Raw genomic sequence first — 19101 nt, forward strand, 5'->3', positions numbered from 1 at the left:
CTTATCCCACTGCAGGCAAACATGAAACATGAGGCACACAGTAGGCGCTCAAGAAGGGTTAGGACTATCTGAGCACGCCCAGAGCCCCACAGAGGTACAGGCAAGAGGCCCCCTAATTCCCACTCGCTCAGGAATGCAAAGTTGTACAGTTCTCTCCTCTCTGAGGCCCAGGGGTCCCCCAGGCACCCAGGAGTCCTCCGCAGCCCCAGTAGCCCAGAGCCCCAGCTTCTGCAGGACCACAGGTAAGGGGTTCCGACCCCTTCCCAACCTTACACCGAAGCCCGGGCTAAGGTAACTCGGGTTCCTTCACAGTGTCATTTACAGGCGGCCCCGCACTCCCACATCGTCGGATCCCAGCGGAGAACTGGAGTCTCTAGAAGCCGGGGATGGGCTCCGAAGTCGGGGGTCCGGACGGCTGCGGCTCCCGCGGCGACCCCTCCTCGTCCAGCCCCCGGCGGCCCTTGCCGATGGCCAGGCGGGGCCGGCCGCGGTTCAGGCCTTCCAGGAGGGCGCAGGCCTGGCAGAGCGCGCGGCTGGCCAGCGCCCCGCAGCGGGAGCAGGCGCCGGGGGGCGGGGGCCGCGCGGCCGGGGCCAGCGCCAGGCGCTCGGCCGAGTGCACGAGGTCCAGCACCGCCGACGGCCGCGCCGCCTCCAGCAGCTTGAGCAGGTCGCGCGCGTGGCCGCGGAAGGCCTCGGGCGCGTACACGCACTCCTCGGAGAAGTAGTCCAGGCGGCGGAAGTGCGCGTACAGCACCACCTCCTTCTGCGAGGCCAGCTGCAGCGGGCGGCAGCGCGGCAGGGCGCCCCCCTCGCCCGGAGAGCCCAGGCCCCCGCCGCGCGCCAGCCGGCCCGCGTCGCCCCGCAGGAAGTTCATGAGCACCGTCTCCGCCATGTCGTCGGCGTTGTGTCCTGGGGGAGAGACGCGAGCCGGTGAGGAGGGGGCGCGGGGGCCGGCGGCTCCGCGGGAGGAGACCCCGCGGTACCGTGGGCGGCCAGGGGGAGGCTGCGGGTGGACCCCGCGAGAAAGGAGAGGGGAACACACCAGGCTCCCGTGGAGCAACTTGGGATGCCCTCATTTGCCCCCCTCTTATTGCAAACCAGGCTCTGTGCTCGGTGCCCTTTCAGGTAGTGAGTAACACTGCTTTACGCTACAGATAGAATTTCAGTCTAGTGAAGTGTACTTCAGACCGCACAGACATCAAAATGGCATTTAATGGAGATGCTCAAGTGGGCTGTTGACACAAGTGCCTCTGGGAATGCAGATTATGGTATTTAGAAGGACCAGGGAGAAAGTCAGTGCATAGTTACACAACAGTCACCATAAATTTGAAGCTGAATCTCTGCTTATTCTGCAACTTGTCATCTTATACTTGAGTCTATAGTAAAACACCGGCCTTAGGGCTTCTCAAGTCGGCCATACTTTCCCTCCTCAGGGCCTTTGCATAAGCTGTTTCCTCTTCTCAGAACCTCTCCCACCCCCGTTTTGTCCTTCACCTAGTTACCCACTCGGCTTCACGTCTCCGCTCACTCAGGAAACACTTCCTTAATCCCCATGTTTCTCCCTTCACTAGGTCCTCCTGTGTCACTTTCCTTAGTGGAACAGGAAATAATTATAATCAGGTTATAATTACATATGTGAGAAACGGACAGGAGCAGAGACTGTCTTGTGCATCATCATAACGGCAAACATTTATATGTTTACCGTTTCTCAGTGTCTTGTCTAAGTGCTTCATACATAATTCCCATAATTCATCTAATTCCCAGTAATTCTAGGTCCTAGATAGTATTAATATCCCCATTATATAAAAGAGGAAGCCAAGGTTAGGTAGTTTGTTCTAGGCTATATAGCTTGCATCTGGCGCACAATAAATGGTCAACAATTATTTGTTTAAGTAATGATTGGTACAGAGAAAGTGTTATCAAAGAGGAGAAGCGAATAGAGAAAAGGACACAGTTGCGTTCAGACTAGATGCTTCTGATGGGAGATGCCCCTTCATACCCCTCCTTTTGTGACAAGGGACACAAAGAATGTCATAAAAAAAAAGCGCAGAGAACCACAGCCCTAGCCCCTAGAGAGTACCCTACCACCCCTCTATTTGCCAGCGTGTGTGTACAAAGATGATGGCAGTGACTCAAAAGCTTACCATGCCCAACCTAAGGACACGCACATACTATGAACCTTCAGTGTGCATGCACAGCCCTCCTCCTTTTTTAGCGTCTCCAATTAGGATATACGCAGTCTCCTTTACGACCTCTGGGGCATCCGCCTCAGTGGGCTTACAGCGTCCGCCCCTCGCCCGCGCATGCGCCCGTTCCTCCCACCGCGCCCCTCTGTACCGCGCCTGCGCTCACCCGTCACGACGTGCGTGGCTCCCACGCGGCGCGCCCCTTCCTCTAGCGCCCGGCGTCGCAGCACCCCGCAGAAGGTGCAACAGGAGCGGCTGCGGCCGGAGCCGGCCGTGCTGCGGGCCACGGCGTCCATCGTCCAGCCCCCGAAGAGCTCTGCGTAGGCCACGACGGTGAGCGGGAGCTCCCAGCGTGCTGCTTGCCGCCGCACGGCCGCCAGCGCCGCGTCCCGGTAGCCGCCGATGCCCTCGTCCACGGCCACGAGGTGCAGCGAGATGCCCAGGCGCGGGGCCAGCTCGCGCAGCACGTGCGCCAGCACAGTGGAGTCCTTGCCGCCCGAGGCGCCCACGGCCACCACGGCGCCGGGCGGCAGCAGGCGGCCCGCGACCACCGTGTGCAGCACCTCGGCCTCGAAGGCGGCGCAGAAGCAGGTGGTGCACAGCGCCTGGCCCGAGCGCGGACGGCGGAGGGCGGCTCGCGCCTTGTGGCAGGAGGCGCACTGCGGGGCGGGCATCGCGGGGTCCTGGCGAGGCGGGAGGGTCGGCTTCTCCTGGATGGGAGGAGAGGGGAGGCGGGTTACACGTGGATTCCGGATTGCAGGAGTCTGCCTATAGAGAGGCTGCTTGCGTAGTGTCTCTGCCAGGAATAATGCAGGCCGAGTAGGCTTTTTCCAGAGTAAGGGAGGGTTATACGTATACAGTTGACCCTTGAAAATCACGGGGGCCAGGGACGCAGCTAAAATCCGCATAACTTTACAGTCGGCCTTTCTGGTTCCGCATCCGCGGATTCAACCAAACCGCGGATGGTGTAGTACTGTATGTATTTATCGGGAAAAAAAAATCAGAGTATTAGGGGACCAGCGCAGTTCAAACTCATGTTGTTCAAGGATCAACTGTATTCTAGTTTAAGGAAGCTAGTTCCTCCAGGAAGGCTTCTTGGATTACACCCATTACACACCAAGAAGAGAAGGAGCTGGTTGGGAGAGGTGGAGGGGAGAGGGAGAGACAGGCAAGTTACACCCAGAATTAGGTCGGATTCTGTTTGGAGGGATGGAGGTGCCTATTAAGGGCCAGTTTCACAGTCTCCAGGGAGGCCAGCCCTTTTACAACCCTGGTCAGAAGGACAGGGTGGTTATCACTGACCTGGGCTCCCAGGGCTGTTCAGAGAGCTTGGGAGGGGTCAGTGATCTAAGAACAGAGGGAGTCCAGGGAACTGCAGCTCTGTTAGGGGAAGGGGGATGGACAGAAAAGACCAACTGAATTTCACTTTGGTGGGGGTGGGATACTGTCTCTAGGCATTGGTCCCGATTGTATCCTCTGAAAGGCAGGGCAGTCATCTCCTCCAGGGAGACACAGAGGCAGCATGGGTCGTACCTCCAAGGAGATCAACTGTGGCTTCTTCTGTTTTGGGGGCGGGAGAGGGCGGGGTGTAGGCCTCCAGGATTGCTGTGGTCTCAGAATCTCCCGAAAGCTTCTGTGGCCTTACCAAGACTTGGATCAGCCCAGTTTTAACTCATTTCTGTTCCCCCCACCTCATCCGTCCCCACCCAGCCAAAAATTCCAATCCTCTCTCCTTGGACCCACCTGCTTGGGGAACCCATGAAAACCCACCAGACTGAGTCCCTCCTCCCCAAGCCACCACCATCTCCAGGCTGAACTAGTGCAGTAGCCCCTGAGCAGGTCACCCTGTTTCCAGGATTTACCACCATGTGTGGAATCATTTTATGTGACTTGTATGTTTACTGCCTGTAACACCAATTAAGGACCAGTGCAACCCAGACGTCTGACAGGCATCTCAAAACCTAGACTCCTGATTCCCCTTCCCAAACCTGCTTCTCTTGCGGTAAAGGGCAGCTCCATCCCTCCAGCTACTCAGGGCAGGAGCCTTGTGGTCCAGGACCCACGACTGCTCTTGCTTCTCACTCTCCCTGTGGGTGACTCCCAGCTGCAATGGCAAGTCCCAGCCTTTCCTCCAAATGCGCCACTGAAGATGCACCTGGGGCATCCTCCTCAGACCTCAAACCCTATGCCCAACCAGAATGGAGCAAATCCTGTTTGTAGCTTCAAAACAGAAGCCCAACACTCCTTAGCATCTCCACAACTGCGACCCTAGTCTGAGCTGAGCCATGTCGCTCTTACTGCAGGAGGCTCCTCCTTGGTCTCCCCGCCCCACCCTCCCCTCCTCTACACACACAATTCTCCACAAAACAGCCAGTGGGATCCTGCCCAGTGTCTCCTCTACATTCGCCCATGCATCTCAGCTCACTTTCGTAAAAGCTTACGTCTGATGAGGCTCCCGTTTTCTCTGACCTCACATTCCACTCTCCTTCAGCCACTCTGGCCTCTACTCTCCAACACCCCAGGAAACACCTACCCAGGAAAGTGTTAGCACTGCTCTTCCCTCTGCCCAGAGTACTCTTCCTTGTCACTCGGCCCAGCAAGCAGCCCTCAGGACCCATTGGCCATGACCATTCGCCACATCCGTCACAGCTGAGCAACGCCCCCTTGAAAGCTTCCCCGCCCCTCATCCCACCCCCGGCTTTGACTTGATTCTCCCTCGCTCTCCTGGTCTGCTTCCTGCTCAGCCTTCTTCTCGTTTGGAGAGTCCTCTATGGTTCTCAGGTCCTGCCCAGCTCATTTTCCTTGTGGGTGACTCTGAATAATGACGTCCATCGGGCTGGTCCTCCAGATGCCCCACTGAGGATCCCCGCTGGTCCTCTGGGATCCTAGGCGCCCAAACTGACCAGCAACCCTGCTCCCCACAGAGAGAAACCTGTGCTTGCCCAGCTGTTCCCTGTCTCCTGAGAGGACTGCCACTTCCAGCTCCTCCCCAGGACAAGACATAAAGTCACCCTGGACTCATCTTTCTTCTCCCCCTAAATCTATGGTCACTCGGTCCTAGGGGTCTACCTCCTGAGTGAGGAAGACCCTGGCAGGCGATAAGTCTATGCAGATTGTCAGAGGCTCAGAAGTCATGATACAGTTTTAATCTTATTCAGAGAGAGATGGGAGCCATGGGAGGGTTTTGCGCGAAGAAGGGATACGATCTGACTTGGGTTTTAAAAGTTTCCCTTTGGCTGCTGTGTGGGGAACAGGCCGTGGCAGGCAGGATCAGAGACAGCGAGGCCAGGGAAGAGGCTATGGCAATAGTCAGTGAGATGATGGTGGCCTGGACTGGGGTGCTGGCAGTGGAGATGACAAGAAGAGGTGGGATTTTGTATCTATTTTGAAGGTAGGGTCCACGGGACTTGCACAGGACTTGGGTTGGGATGGAGGGTGCGGTCATGAGGAAAGAGGAAAGGAGGAGGGCTTGGAGGTTTGGGCCTGAGCACCTGGGAGGATGATGGGACCATTTAGTCAGAGAGGAGCTGACCAGAATTCCATTTGGACATGTCAGATTTGAAGTGTCTGTTATGCATCTCCCCCTTGAAGACGTTATAGACCCCAGGCTGGGTCAGGCGCCTCCTCTGGGCTCGCAGAGCCCCATGTATGCCCCCACCCCAACCGGATCATGACGGTATCCTTCGTGGTGACAGGCCCGTCTCCCCCGTTGTACTGTGAGCTCACTAACGGCAGGGACAGGGTCTGCTTCGGCCACCACTGACTTCTCCTGCCTCGCACGGGATTTGGCACAGGGTCGGTGCTCAGGAAAGATCTGTAGGCTGAGGGAATAATAAATGCGCCCGGAAGACGAGACCCAGACCCCCAGGGATGCCTCCGAATCGCAGCCTTGTCGGAAGGACGGAGAGCGTGTAACATCATTCTATCAAGACAGAGGTTCCAGGACAGAGTAGGGACCTCCCGGACGTACCCAGTTGGAAGCGGGGGCAGGGAAATGGTCGAATTCCAACCTGGGGGAGGGGATGGGCGAGCAAGAGACAGGCCGGACCGCAGTGCCCAAAGTGGGGATCCCGGTCAGAAGGCCTCTGCGATACAAGCGTTGGGAAATCAAAGGCGAGTGGCTTCACCCCCAGAGAGACCCTCAACCCTCACACGGCACCGCAACAAAGAGCGGGCGCTCACGAGCCGACCAGCTGGTGAGGAAATACCTGAGTAGAACGCGGTGCTGGATGGTCCAAACTGCCGAACACGCGGAACTCCGGCGCGGAAGTGGCTCCAGAGACTACGACTACCACAAGGCCTTGGGGGCTGTCTTGCCTACGACTCCCAGAACCCCATGCAACAGCTCCACCCGAAGCACCTGTGGTTACTGGGCCCTCGGCCTTCAACTCCCAGCAGTCCCTGCGGCTCCTTGTTTCGCTCTGCCTACCACTCCCAAAATGCACTGCCTTGTTTCCGTCTGCGCCTGCGCACGGGCAAGGGACGTGGGGCGTGTACTGTTTACTGTGGTAGTAATCTGTTACCATGCAGGACGCTTAAAAGGCGAAATGGCTGTATTCGGATGATCTGCTTTAGTGGGATTATTATAGGCTTTTAGAGGGCTTATAGAGCATATTATTTTTACCCTTTGAGGTGGGGTTGCGGGTGGGAATTGAAGGTGGGAGTGCGGGGTTTGGTCGTGGGTGTAAAAAGAGACAGCGCATGCGCAGCGCAGAGCGCCTGAAGGTGGGGGTTCGGAATGGATCTAGGCATTGCCTGCAGGGGTGGTAATGGTGCGTGTGGACGCGTAGGGTGGGGAGAGGGAGCAGTGTGTGTGTAAGCTGAGGTCTCTGCGCGTGCATCAGCCCTAGAGCCTCCGACTTCTGAGACTGAGGGTTCCAAAGACTCAGATCCCTGAAACTCACTAGTCCCTAGGCCCCGTGTCATAGAGACTCGGAGTTCCAGTGACCCAGAGACCCAGACCCCTGAGACTTCAAGCAGCCGAGAGAACCAGGACTCCAGAGACAACTGTCCCCAACCAAAGCCCAGAGACCTGGAGAGTTCACCCCCCAGGCCCTCAAAACTGAAATCTGGGGGCCAAAGAAGACCAAAGATTCAGATCTCTTAGACGCAGAAGACCAGAGATCCTGGGCCTCAGAAACTGAGACCCAGGGTCCCCAAACCAGATCCCCCAAAACTGGTGCTCAAAGGTCCTCACGATGAAGGGACCAGCGCCTCAGGGATCCCAAGACAGAGGTGCACAGCCCCAGGGTGTGCGGGTCTGTGGTGAGTGATGTCACGAGTGACTTGACAGGCACTGTGGAGGCCGTGTTTTCCTCATGACAGGGGAGCCATGATGCCTTAGTGTAAGATGAGATGGCCTCCATGAAGTCACCGTCAAGGGTCATCATGGGCCAGTTCTTGTCATCACTGGCTCGTTGGTTCATCTGTTGAATGCTCATTTCCTGAGGTCTCCTTGTGCCAGGCTGGCCCTGTGCTAGGTTCTGGTGACACAAGCGAAGTCACAGTCCTGTTAGCCCTCTGCCTGGTGGGGGTGAGAGAGTCATAGTTAATACAGGTGACAAAGCTTGACGTCGGTGTTAGGAGCTCTGGAAACTGAGCCTCAATCACTGCTAGCCAGGGCATCACGGGAAAAAATTCAAGCAGAGGTTATTAGACAGTGTGCTTAGCACTTTACATGCACTGTCTCAGTTTGCTCATCTGTAGAATGGGGATGATAATAGCAATACCTGCCTTAAAGGGCTTATGTGAAGTCAAATTGAATTAACAACACCTACAAAGAGTGGTTTGTGCTCTAGAAAGTTTATTCCAGTTGCCAAATTGGAAAGAACTGGTAAAATGAATCTCCAGAGGTGGTGAATTTAAAGCATTTTGGGGCACTTCCCTTGGAGATCCAGAGGCTACGACTCTGCGCTTCCACTGCAGGAGGCACAGGTTCGATCCCTGGTCGAGGAACTGAGATCCCACATACTGCGCGGCACAGCCAAAAAAAAAGAAAAGAAAAGAAAAGCACTTTCACTCAAGATAAAGTGGAAGCAAAATAAATGCCCAACCTCATTTGAAAGTTTTATTAAATATAGCACATTTCCTCTTTTTTAAAAAAACAGTGAGGGGACTTCCCTGGTGGTGCAGTGTTTAAGACTTTGCACTCCCAATGCAGGGGGCCGGGGTTTGATCCCTGGTCAGGAAACTAGATCCCACATGCGTGCCTCAAATAAGAGTTCGCATGCCACAACTAAGGAGCCTGCCTGCCACATCTAAGACCTGGTGCAACTAACTAACTAAATATATATATTTTTAAAGTGAGAATTGAATTTAGAAGACTAGGTAATTGCCCAGAAAAATAAAATAGAACAACATAAAATCATACTTCCAATAGGAGATATAATAGAGGAAACAAATGCCCAGAAAAAAAAGAAGGAAGTCTACCAAGGTGGTAATCAAATGTCGTTGGCTCTGGGAAGCTGGACCTGGTGTTGATGATGTTATAGACCATACCGTGACACCATTTAACCTCATGTGTGGGATGGTGCTTTGCATAGAGTAGGTGTTCAATCAACATTCAAGAATGAGGGAAAGTCAGCTGGTCCCTCCAAAACCTAGATCTAAACATTCTATTTAATAAGTACAAATCATACCTAGTAAGGTCTTATGAGAAAACATATTTTAACATTTTTCCTGAAATATAATAGTTAATGAGGATTATGAATACTTCTCACTATTATTATAATTACTTGCTGAAACTGACGATCCCTCCCCAATGAGTTCCTATCATTTCATTTCTCAATCTCTCTACATAAGGTCCTAAACTCTCCTGTAATCCTTCTCTCTCTGGTCCCCATTAGTGTCCTCAACCTTAGGCCCCATGGTCTTTCCTGTAGACTCACTGTCCTTTATTCCCTTAAGCAATTAGGACAGGCAGACATGCAGAAGCATCCCTGAGGATGAACTAGGAAGCAGAGAGAAAAATAAGAGAACGCCAGCCCACTGATAAGAGGGTCTTCTTGTCCCCCAATCCTTTTCTGTTAAGAAGACCTTATCTTTTCACCACTCCAGGTTATATGACTTCCTTCCTGGCCTGAGTCTTGGATCCCATGCTTGAGGGATCAGACCCCTCCTGGAGCTGGGCGATTTTTGAGCTCAGGACCTGGCTCTGTTTCAGCGCCACGGGCAGCGCCACCCTGTTGCTTGGAGCTCACCAGCCTGACAAAGACGCCACAGGTTATCTTCACTGAAGGCTTCAAGTTACCATTTAAAAGTCATCCTTTAAATACAGTATGTGGGGGAATTCCCTGGCGGTCCAGTAGTTAGGACTCGGTGCTTTCACTGCCATGGCCCGTGTTCCATCCCTGGTCATGGAACTAAGATCCCGCAAGCCGTGCATTGCAGCAAATAAGTAAATACATACGTACCTACATACGTACTTACATACAGTACGTGAGAAAATTGGTGGTGAGTAAGCCTCCAATTTCCCTCTTGCCCTATTAGCTATAATTCGTGTGGGCTGCTAGTTCGGTTATGTATTGCTGCACAGCAAACCACCCTAAAACTCAATGGCCCCAACAATCATTTAATGCTATCTCATGGTGCTATGAATTGGCCAGAGACCAGGTGGGCAGTTTCACTTCTAGTTTTGCCTTGAGCTCTTTCAGGCAGTCATATTGAAACTGTGGCTGGGGCTGGGGCTGAAGGTCTAACCCCTCAGGGTTTCCCTGTGTAGCATCTCTTTCCATCAGAGTCCCCTGGACTGCTTACACAGATACCCAGGGATCCATGAGGCAGGAGCAGAAGCTGCCAGGCCTTCTTAATATCTGAGTCATACAAATCTCAGGACGTTTTGTCCTCCACATTTTATTGGGAAAAGCAGTCACGGGCCCAATCCAGATTCGAGAGGAAGGCATAATAAATTCCATTATGTAATAAAAGGATAACCATGTTTGCATAAGGCAGGGGTAGGATTGTTTGGAGTGGTCTTTGGAGACGAGTACCTACAGCTACTCATCCGTCTGTCAGCTGCACCCTCTCTCTGTTGGGGGGATTACCCCTTTCTGTCAGGGGTGTTCAGAAAATGAAATGGGACCATATCTGTAAAAGGGTAGCACAAAACTTTCACCTTCCCTGAGCTTGGACCGGTGTCGACAGCCTATGTTGTTGAATGTCCATAGGACATTCCTGAGGGTTGCCAGAAGGTCAAGGAGGAGAAACAGAGGTCTTCCTTTCCCCCGAGCGCTTCCTCGCAGGCAGACCTGGACCCTTTCCAGCACATCTGACATATTGACCCTCCTGAATACAGACCTAGGGTCCCTGTTCCTTGTGATCAGCGCCCCCCTCCTCTGCCCCAGAGCTGCAGACATCCTGAGTCAGCACTCGACTCTGAATCAGCACCACGGACAGCGGCATCGCCCTTTCCCAGGGATCTCCGGGATCCCCAGGAGCAAGTCTTGGGCGGAGGCCCGACCCCTGCTGGGGCAGAGGTGGGGGTGGTCCCGAACAGAGCACAGAACTTGGTTGCTGGTGAAGGATCCCCAGCACAGTGGGAGAGTAAGTGGGATGGAGAACATAGTACCTGAGAGTCCAGGACCACCTGCAGAATTCACATACCCTGTGAGTGCCTGAAAGTCCCTACCATGTCTACCTGGCCTATTCCTCTCTGAGAACTCACCTTCTAGTCCAGAAGAACAAAAGCCCCACCCATCACCTGCCTTTGTTTCTCCCATCACAGGCATTTTCCCTATGGCACTGAAATTGTCACGTAACCTGTCCCCCCAATCAGATGCTGCTTTCCTCAAGAGCAAGAGCTGAATCTCTACTAGAAACCTAAAGGCACAGTGTGGATGGTGGATGAGTGACTGAAAGTTCTTCCCTCGCCTCATTGTAAGAGTAGACAATTCTTCCTTCTCATATTAACATACACTTCTTATCACCCAGCCAATGAACCCTGGGCAAAGATTGATGAAGTGTGTCCCTGTGCAGTCAATGGTGCATGAGACAGGGCTCCTGTGTGATTTGGACAATTCACTTGCCCACTCTGAACCTCAGTGTCTTCTTCTGCGAATTGAATAACTGGGGCTAAAAGTCCTCCTAGCTCTGATGTCCTGTGGTCATAAGTTCCTCTTTCGCACACTGTTAGATTCTCTGTGGCTTCCCTGTGTCTCTCCTCCAATTATACTGCTTTTCTTTGCAAATTGAGGATCATGGGAAATAGTTTGGGCATAGCCCCGCCCCTCTGAGCACAGAGATGCTGTAACTACCCCTGCTAGGAGAGTGAGTTGGCCAGGACGAGGAGGGGGATGGGGCTGCAGGATGAGATACCAGCTGAAAATGCAGGAGTTGGTGATGGCGTGCGTGTGCCCTGCGTGCTTAGACCCCGCACCTTCCCTTCTCAATTATCCCAGCACCGACGCTACCCCGTGTTATGGGTAATGGTTCCAGGAAGGGGATGATATAGGACGGGCAGATTCATGAAGCTGAATGGAAGAAAACAGATGGCAGTTCTCTCTCTTTATACCAAGTCTTAAGAAAAACAAGTGCAAAGCCATAGTACTAAAGGCAGCATGCTCGGATGTTAAAACTACAGAGAAAAGCAAGGAACCAAATAGCATTAAAGTGAGGCTAGGGGCTTATTGAAGGAGTGGGGTGTGGGAATGGGGAGGAGAAACAAGAGAGAGATCCTGGGGGGCTGGCAGTGTTCTGTTTCTTGGAGGGTGTTCGTTTTGTGTTGAATCAGTAAGTTGTCTTATATCTTTCCCCAATAATATTTCAAAAAATCCCAGCCTGGCTCTGAGGAGTCACCGCTTGCCATGCCTCCCAACGGTTAAAAATAATCTTCTGTCAGTTCAGTGCATGTCTCTTCTCTCATGAAATCCTTACCATCCCCGAGGGTGGGCGACTGCCAGGCTGGTGTTCCTCGCTCCAGGTCTCCTGCACACCTGTACTTCTGGGGGCAGAACCTGCGCGGGCAAAGCCCCAGAGGCTGACAGACCCCCACCACACTCTGGAGTAACAAAGAGAAGTGTGGTCATGAGACACACCAGCAGTGAAGAAATAATCCCGGCGCCTGGACAGCCACAACACATGGGCTAGTTTCCATCCCTTTCGAAATCCGTACAGAGAACCATGCTCTGTTTCCCGGGCATCCTGAAAGCCCACCTCCCCTCCAAGTCTTCCATGTGTGTTAATACACAGAATCCTCAACTCCACTGCCCGAGATTCCCCTCTACTCAGTCCTCCTGACACTCAACTTCCAACCCTGTGGGGACAGCGACACCCTACACCCCTGTGCATCCCCCATCACAGCTCCAGGTGCCAGGACATCTGTTGTCTCCCCACTGGACGGTGACTCAAGGGACAGCGTCTAGGCCTGGTGTGTGACGTCATGAGCAGAGAGGGGATGCCCATCACATGGACACTGGGAGAGGTCCCCTCCACCTCCCATGTCCCTACGTCCCACCCTGGCTGGACCGACCTCCACAAACTACACCCTGCGACTCAAGGGGTCTGGCCAGAAGGGACCAACTTTCACTTTGCAGAAAATGACCCCTGAGGGGAAGGGCATTGACAGGGAGGCAGGAAATGGAGCTCAGGCCCAGCATGAGGTGTGGATTTGGGCAAGTCTCTCACCTTCCCTGGTCCAGTGTCCCCAGGAGTGGACGTGGGGTGGTGCGTGGTTGATCTCGAAGGGCTCTTCTGGTGCCAACAGTCTCTGGCTGTGAAGTTCCTCCTCTGAGGAGGCTCAATGTTCTGACCTCACCCACATTTTCCTGCTGGGGCTCCTCTAAATCTTGCAACGTTTAGCTCCTGAAAGACGAACCCTGAGAAACAGACTTTCCCTGGGGGACCCTGGCACTGTCAACCCCAGACGTGCTTCTGCTGCTGCTGGTGGCCCTGTTCTGGTAGACGGAGGGGGCCGAGGGCCAGAGGGAGTCCAGGAAGGATTACATGCTGCAAGTGCAGGGGCTGGTGATGGTGCAGGAGGGCCTGTGTGTCCATGTGCCTTGCTCCTTCTACTATCCCAGGAGATGCTAGACTGACTCTACCCCAGTTCATGGCTACTGGTTCCAAGATACAGACTGGGAGGCTCCAGTGGCCACAAACGATCCAAATCATAAACTACAGGAGGAAACTCGGAGCTGAATCCTCCTCCTTGGGGACCCCCAGACCAACTGCTCCCTGGACATCAGCGATGACAGGAGGAGGGACAATGGAAAACACTTTTTTTAGGATAGAGAGAGGAAGAATGAAATAGAATTACATGTGTAACCTGGTCTCCTTGTATATGATGGATAATGAAGAGGATCCAGGAGCGGTCACAGGGGAAGGCCTTAGAGGTCCCTGGGTAGGGCTGGGAAGAGACACTCCTGAGATGGGGGTCGGGGTAAGGCAGGTGGGGGCTCAGAGGGAGTAGCTGGACCCAAGCCTGAGGCTTCTCTCAGGGCCGCACCTCTAACCATCTTCTCTTTTTTTTCTTTTCTTTTCTTTTTTTTTTTTTTTTTGCGGTATGCGGGCCTCTCACTGTTGTGGCCTCTCCCGTTGCAGAGCACAGGCTCCGGACGCGCAGGCTCAACGGCCTCGGCTCACGGACCCAGCCGCTCCGCGGCACGTGGGATGCTCCCGGACCGGGGCACGAACCCGCGTCCCCTGCATCGGCAGGCGGACTCTCAACCACTGCGCCACCAGGGAAACCCCTGCTGTGCTTCTCTTGACTCGTCGTGGCGATTTATATTTTCTATTTAATGTCGCTCTAGGAAAAATTAAAATTTAAACTATTAGCATTAGTTTACCATTCGTCTTTCTATTGTGCAATGCCAGTTTTGAATACAAGAACATGTAACTCATCTATGAAATCCTGGAGTTTGCATGATTCCTAATTTGTCGGTTGTACAGGTGTATGTATTTTGTTCTTAACAGAATAGTGTAAACACCGCACTGCACTAATTCAAATTTGTGTGTGTGTGGCAAAGGATACAGAGCATAAAATGGACTCTTTTAACCATTTTCAAGTAGTATACAGTGCCGTGGCTTTGAGTGCATTCACATCGTCGTGCAACCGTCACCACCATCACTCTCCAAACCTTTTTCATCTTCTGAAACTGGAAATCTGCACTCATTATACAATAAGGTTTTGTGTTAGTCTTCTCAGCCTGCTGTAACGTAGTACCACAGACCGGGTGGTTTAAACAACAGACCTTTATTTCCTCACGGTTCTGGAGGCTAGAAGTCCAAGATCAAGGTGTCTGCAGGGTTGGTGCCTTCTGAGGCACCGTCTCTCCATGACTTGTGCATGGCGGTCTTCTTGCTGTCTTCATAGGGTCTTGCCTCTTGGTGTGTCAGTGCCCTCATCTCCTCTTCTTATATGGGCACCAGGCAGGTTGGACTAGGACCCACCCTAATGACCTCATTTTTATTTAATTATGTCTCTAAAGGTCCTGACTGGGGGGTTAGGACTTCAACATACGAATTTAGTTGGGGGGAAACAGTAGGTTCATAACATTCCCTGTTACCTCAGTGTTTTTATTTCACTTCCTGATACAGGCACATTCTGCCCACGCGCTCTGCCCTCAGATTCCTGATGGGTAAGGAAGGATGAGAAGGAGAAAGAACTCTGGGGCCCTATCCTTCCATTTCCTCCTAGGGCATCATTTTCAGTATAAGCTGTTGGCTAATGCAGGGAACTAATGTGATAAGAAAGAATGTAATCGAATTCTTCAGTCTTTTGTGTTTCTTACAATGTCATTGCCTTCTTTCTGCATTCAAAGCAAGTTCTGATTTGGATGAAAAGCATAGCCTTTCTGGGGGGCATTATCACCACGGCCACCCCCCACTTTCTCAGTCTTAGAACATGCTTACCCTTTTTTTCTACATTAGTTATGTTTTTAACATCTTTATTGGAGTATAATTGCTTTACAATGGTGTGTTAGTTTCTGCTTTATAACAAAGTGAATCAGTTATACATATACATATGTTCCCATATCTCTTCCCTCTTGCGTCTCCCTCCCTCCCACCCTCCCTATCCCACCCCTCTAGGTGGTCACAAAGCACCGAGCTGATCTCCCTGTGCTATGCAGCTGCTTCCCACTAGCTATCTACCTTACCTTTGGTAGTGTATATATGTCCATGCCACCAGATGGCTTCACAGGCGAATTCTATCAAACATTTAGAGAAGAGCTAACACCTATCCTGCTGGAACACACTTACCTTGATTCACGTTGAGTTTCACCAAACTCCCACACGTTGTGATGCTATCAGAATTCTGCCCCTGGGTCATCTTGAATGTTACATACAAAAGGGGTGGGAAAGAACAAGTGTCCATGGTGGGGGGTGGGGTGGGGAGGGGGGTCTTTATTACTAAAGAGAAGTGGGGGATAATAGGAGGAGACCAGCAACCTCTCTCACAGAGAGCTTCTGACCGGACCTCTTTGGCGACATCCGACATAGAGCTGCCCCATCAGATAGAGTTTTGTGCCAAGTTATTGCAGAGAAATGTCCCTCCCTTTTATTGAGACTGTACGTGATCAGCGATGACTGGTCCAATGAGTCAGAACCAAGATAGATAGAACCGGTTTCATTCAGAGTCCAGTTCCGGTTCATCACATGAACCTGAGAGTTTAATGCAATGAGACCCTCGGGAGGTGGTTGCAGGCTTGCAACACCTCCCAGCCTCCAGAGACTCACTCTCCTGCCCTCAAGCAGACGCCGGAGCTGGCCCTGGCCCATTCCATCCTGGATTCCCTATCACATGGAGCATCTTGTCTGAACCCTAGTCAGGAGCGTGAGGTTTCCCACATCATCAGCCCCTGAACATCCGGAATCAGAGAAGTCTGACCGATGTTGCGGGATTGATTCCCTCCGGAAACACATGCTAATACCAGGTATAGCTCCCCTTAGCCAGCCCCAGTGCTCACCTGGGAGCGGGGGCAGCCAGGGGAGGAGCTTTGTTCTTTCCTATCGGAAGAGCAAAACGTCACAGCCCCGCCCACGGCAAAGTCCTGCCTGGTGCAGCCAGCACGGACGTTAATAAGCTTCCACTCCCACCTATGTATCAGGCCTGGAGAGCACAAGGAATATTAACCTGGAATCTTTGTGGAACTCTAAACAAGGTGGAGACCTAATAACCCCCAGCCCCCAACCTTGTGGACCTGCCTGGGCAAACCCCATCACCCCAAGTGCATCCGACCACCAGGGGGAGCCATGGAGTTGTGAAACGCGGCAATCCCGTTCTTGGTCTACATCCTCATGGGGGTACAGTAAGAATTGGATAGAGAGGGTAAGTGGCAGGGTCCCCTATCAGCTTCCAGAGAAGAAGGGAGTGGAATGGGAAAATAGTAATAAGATTAAGATTAACGGTAGCGGGACTTCCCTGGTGGCGCAGTGGTTAAGAATCTGCCTGCCAATGCAGGGGACACGGGTTTGAGCCCTGGTCCCGGAAGACACCCACATGCCGCGGAGCAACTCAGCCCCTGCGTCACAACTCCTGAGCCTGCGCTCTAGAGCCCGCGAGCTACAACTACTGAGCCCGCGTGCCTAGAGCAACAAGAGAAGCCACCGCAATGAGAAGCCCGCGCACCGCAACGAAGAGTAGCCCCTGCTCGCCACAACTAGAGAAAGCCCGCGCGCAGCAACGAAGACACAACGCAGCCAAAAATAAATAAATAAATAAAATTTTTAAAAAAACCAATAGCACTGTTAATAATAACAGTAATAATAATATTATTATTTCTTATTTATCATACCTATGTAGTGAGACTGTAAATCTTGAGATAGATTAGCCCCTGAGTGATAGGGTGGGAACTAGGCATCAGGAAGAAGTTGATAGTGAAAAAATATGAATTGAAAAAGTTGGGGTATTCCCTGGAGGTCCAGTGGTTAGGACTCAGTGCTTTCACTGCCGTGGTGGGTTCAATCCCCGGCGGGGGAACTAAGCACAGCGCTGCCAAAAAAAAAAAAATGATCAGGGCAGTGGAAATCTGTGCAGTGATCCCGGTAATTCCCTGGATGAGCAGCAGAGGGCGCGCTACCAACGTTCCCCGGGGAACGTTGAGCTAGATGCGCAGCTGCAAGGGTCCGGACCTCATGAGGCAGTGAGATGTGCCCAGACTCCAGTTTCTAAAGGAAACTTACCTAACCTCGGCAGGCATCAGTGTCTTCATTTGCAAAGTGGGCGTCACAGCTCCTACCTGTATGAATCTGAGAGCAAAAACCAGTCTGAATCAAATCATCAACACCACCAAAAAAGCGAGGAGAGAGAGAGGCCCTTCCATCATCCGCACCCTGAAATCCAGCCACATCTAAAGCCAGGCCAAACTATGTCCTGAATAAAAAAACTAAAGGGGACTCAGGAGGCAGAGACATATAAGACAGGAGCCCCAGACCTGCTGGACGAGTCAATACTTAACTCCAATCCACATTTTATCCCTCACTATATATATTTTTGTGGGGTGGAGGGCAGGTTGGGGATTTGGAGTATACTGTTAAAAACAGAAACAGACCCACAGACACAGAAAACAAACTTATGGTTACCAAAGGGAAAAGGGTGGGGGTGGAGGAGAGAGGGATTCATTGGGAGTCTGAGATTAACATATACACACTACTATATATAAAATAGATAACCAACAAGGACCTACAGTATAGCACAGGGAACTCTACTCAGTATTTTGTAATAATCTATAAAGGAAAAGAATATATAAATCTGAATCTCTTTGTTGTACACCTGAAACTAACACAACATGGTAAGTCACCTATACTTCAATTTAAAAAACAAAAAAACAAAAAAAACCCCAGATGCTCTAGAGCGGCGGTTCCTAACCTTTTCAGCACCAGGGACCGGTTTCGTGGAAGGTAATTTTTCCATGGACAGGCGCAGGGAGGGGGGATGGTTCAGGCGGTAATGCGAGAAATGGGGAGCAGTGGGGAGCAGCAGATGAAGCTTGGCTCACTCGCTCGCCCTCCACTCACCTCCTGCTGTGCGGCCCAGCTCCTAACAGGCCGAGGACCGTACGGTCCACAGCCCGGGGGTTGGGGACCCCTGCTCTACAGACAGGAAGATGAGACTCAAATCTTGTCTCCAAGCAAGAGCTGGATCTGCTCTCTAGAAAGCGGGGTCATGAAATATCACCATGTGGTAATAGTCTATTATAAGTTGACAACAGTTTAACTTTAATCCCATAACCAAACGCTACGATTTCACCCCCAACACTTCACGTTCTTTGTGTGGCAACTTATATCTTTTGATCTTATGTATCCATTAACAAATAGTGGGTACTTACAGTTATCCTTAATAATTGTGTCTTTTACTTTCAGACTCAAATTCAAAGTGATTTACACACCACCATTGCCCTGTTACAGTATTCTGTATTTCTCTCTTTATCTGCCTTTACCAGTGAGTTTTATGCTCCCATATGCTTTCATGTTGTTCTTTACCATCCTTTCATTTCAACGTGAAGAACTCTCTCAGGCATTTCTTGTAAGGCATTACGCTAAGTGGAATAAGTCAGTCACAGAAAGACAAATGCTTCCTGATTCCACTTCTATGAAGTATCAAAAATAGGCAAATTCAGAGAAGCCGAGAATGGAGTGGTGGTTGTCAGGGGCTTGAGGGAGAGGAAATGGGGATATAAAGTTTCACTTATGCCAGATGAATGAGTTCTAGAGATATGCTGTACAACGTAGCGCCTGTAGTTACCGGTACTGTGCACAGGTAAACTCTGGGAGGTGATGAGTATTTCTCTTATTTTGGTTGTGGTCATTGTTTCACAGGTAAATGCATATGTCCGAACTCATCAAATTGTATACATTAAATGTGTCCCATGTTTATAAATTATATCATATATAAATGATATCATATATAATTATATGATATATAAATTCATATATAAATTATATCTCAATACGCAGTTTAAAACAAAAGAAGAAAGAAAAT

General features: G+C 51.7%; 1 protein-coding gene across 1 annotated transcript; it reads right to left on the bottom strand.

Annotated features, from left to right (window-relative positions):
• Positions 1 to 324: 324 nt before the first annotated feature.
• CTU1 (cytosolic thiouridylase subunit 1) lies at positions 325 to 6442 on the bottom strand. The gene is made up of 3 exons (XM_082863489.1): positions 6395 to 6442; positions 2353 to 2896; positions 325 to 909 (listed from the first exon to the last, which is right to left on the bottom strand). Exons 2-3 carry the CDS (start codon positions 2858 to 2860, stop codon positions 374 to 376), a joined length of 1044 nt encoding a protein of 347 aa, XP_082719615.1. The 5' UTR covers positions 2861 to 2896; positions 6395 to 6442; the 3' UTR covers positions 325 to 373.
• Between the last annotated feature and the right edge of the window lie 12659 nt (positions 6443 to 19101).

The sequence above is a fragment of the Leucopleurus acutus genome (genome assembly GCF_964270905.1).
Source record: "Leucopleurus acutus genome assembly, chromosome: 20".
Classification (NCBI taxonomy): domain Eukaryota; kingdom Metazoa; phylum Chordata; class Mammalia; order Artiodactyla; family Delphinidae; genus Leucopleurus; species Leucopleurus acutus.

What these genes read in the sequence shown, in the direction of transcription:
- CTU1 (XM_082863489.1), bottom strand. Translation starts at nt 2,860, where the DNA reads ATGCCCGCCCCGCAGTGCGCCTCCTGCCACAAGGCGCGAGCCGCCCTC. An exon ending in AGCCACGCACGTCGTGACGG is followed by an intron (nt 910 to 2,352) that starts GTGAGCGCAGGC and finishes TCTCTCCCCCAG; the next exon opens with GACACAACGCCGACGACATG.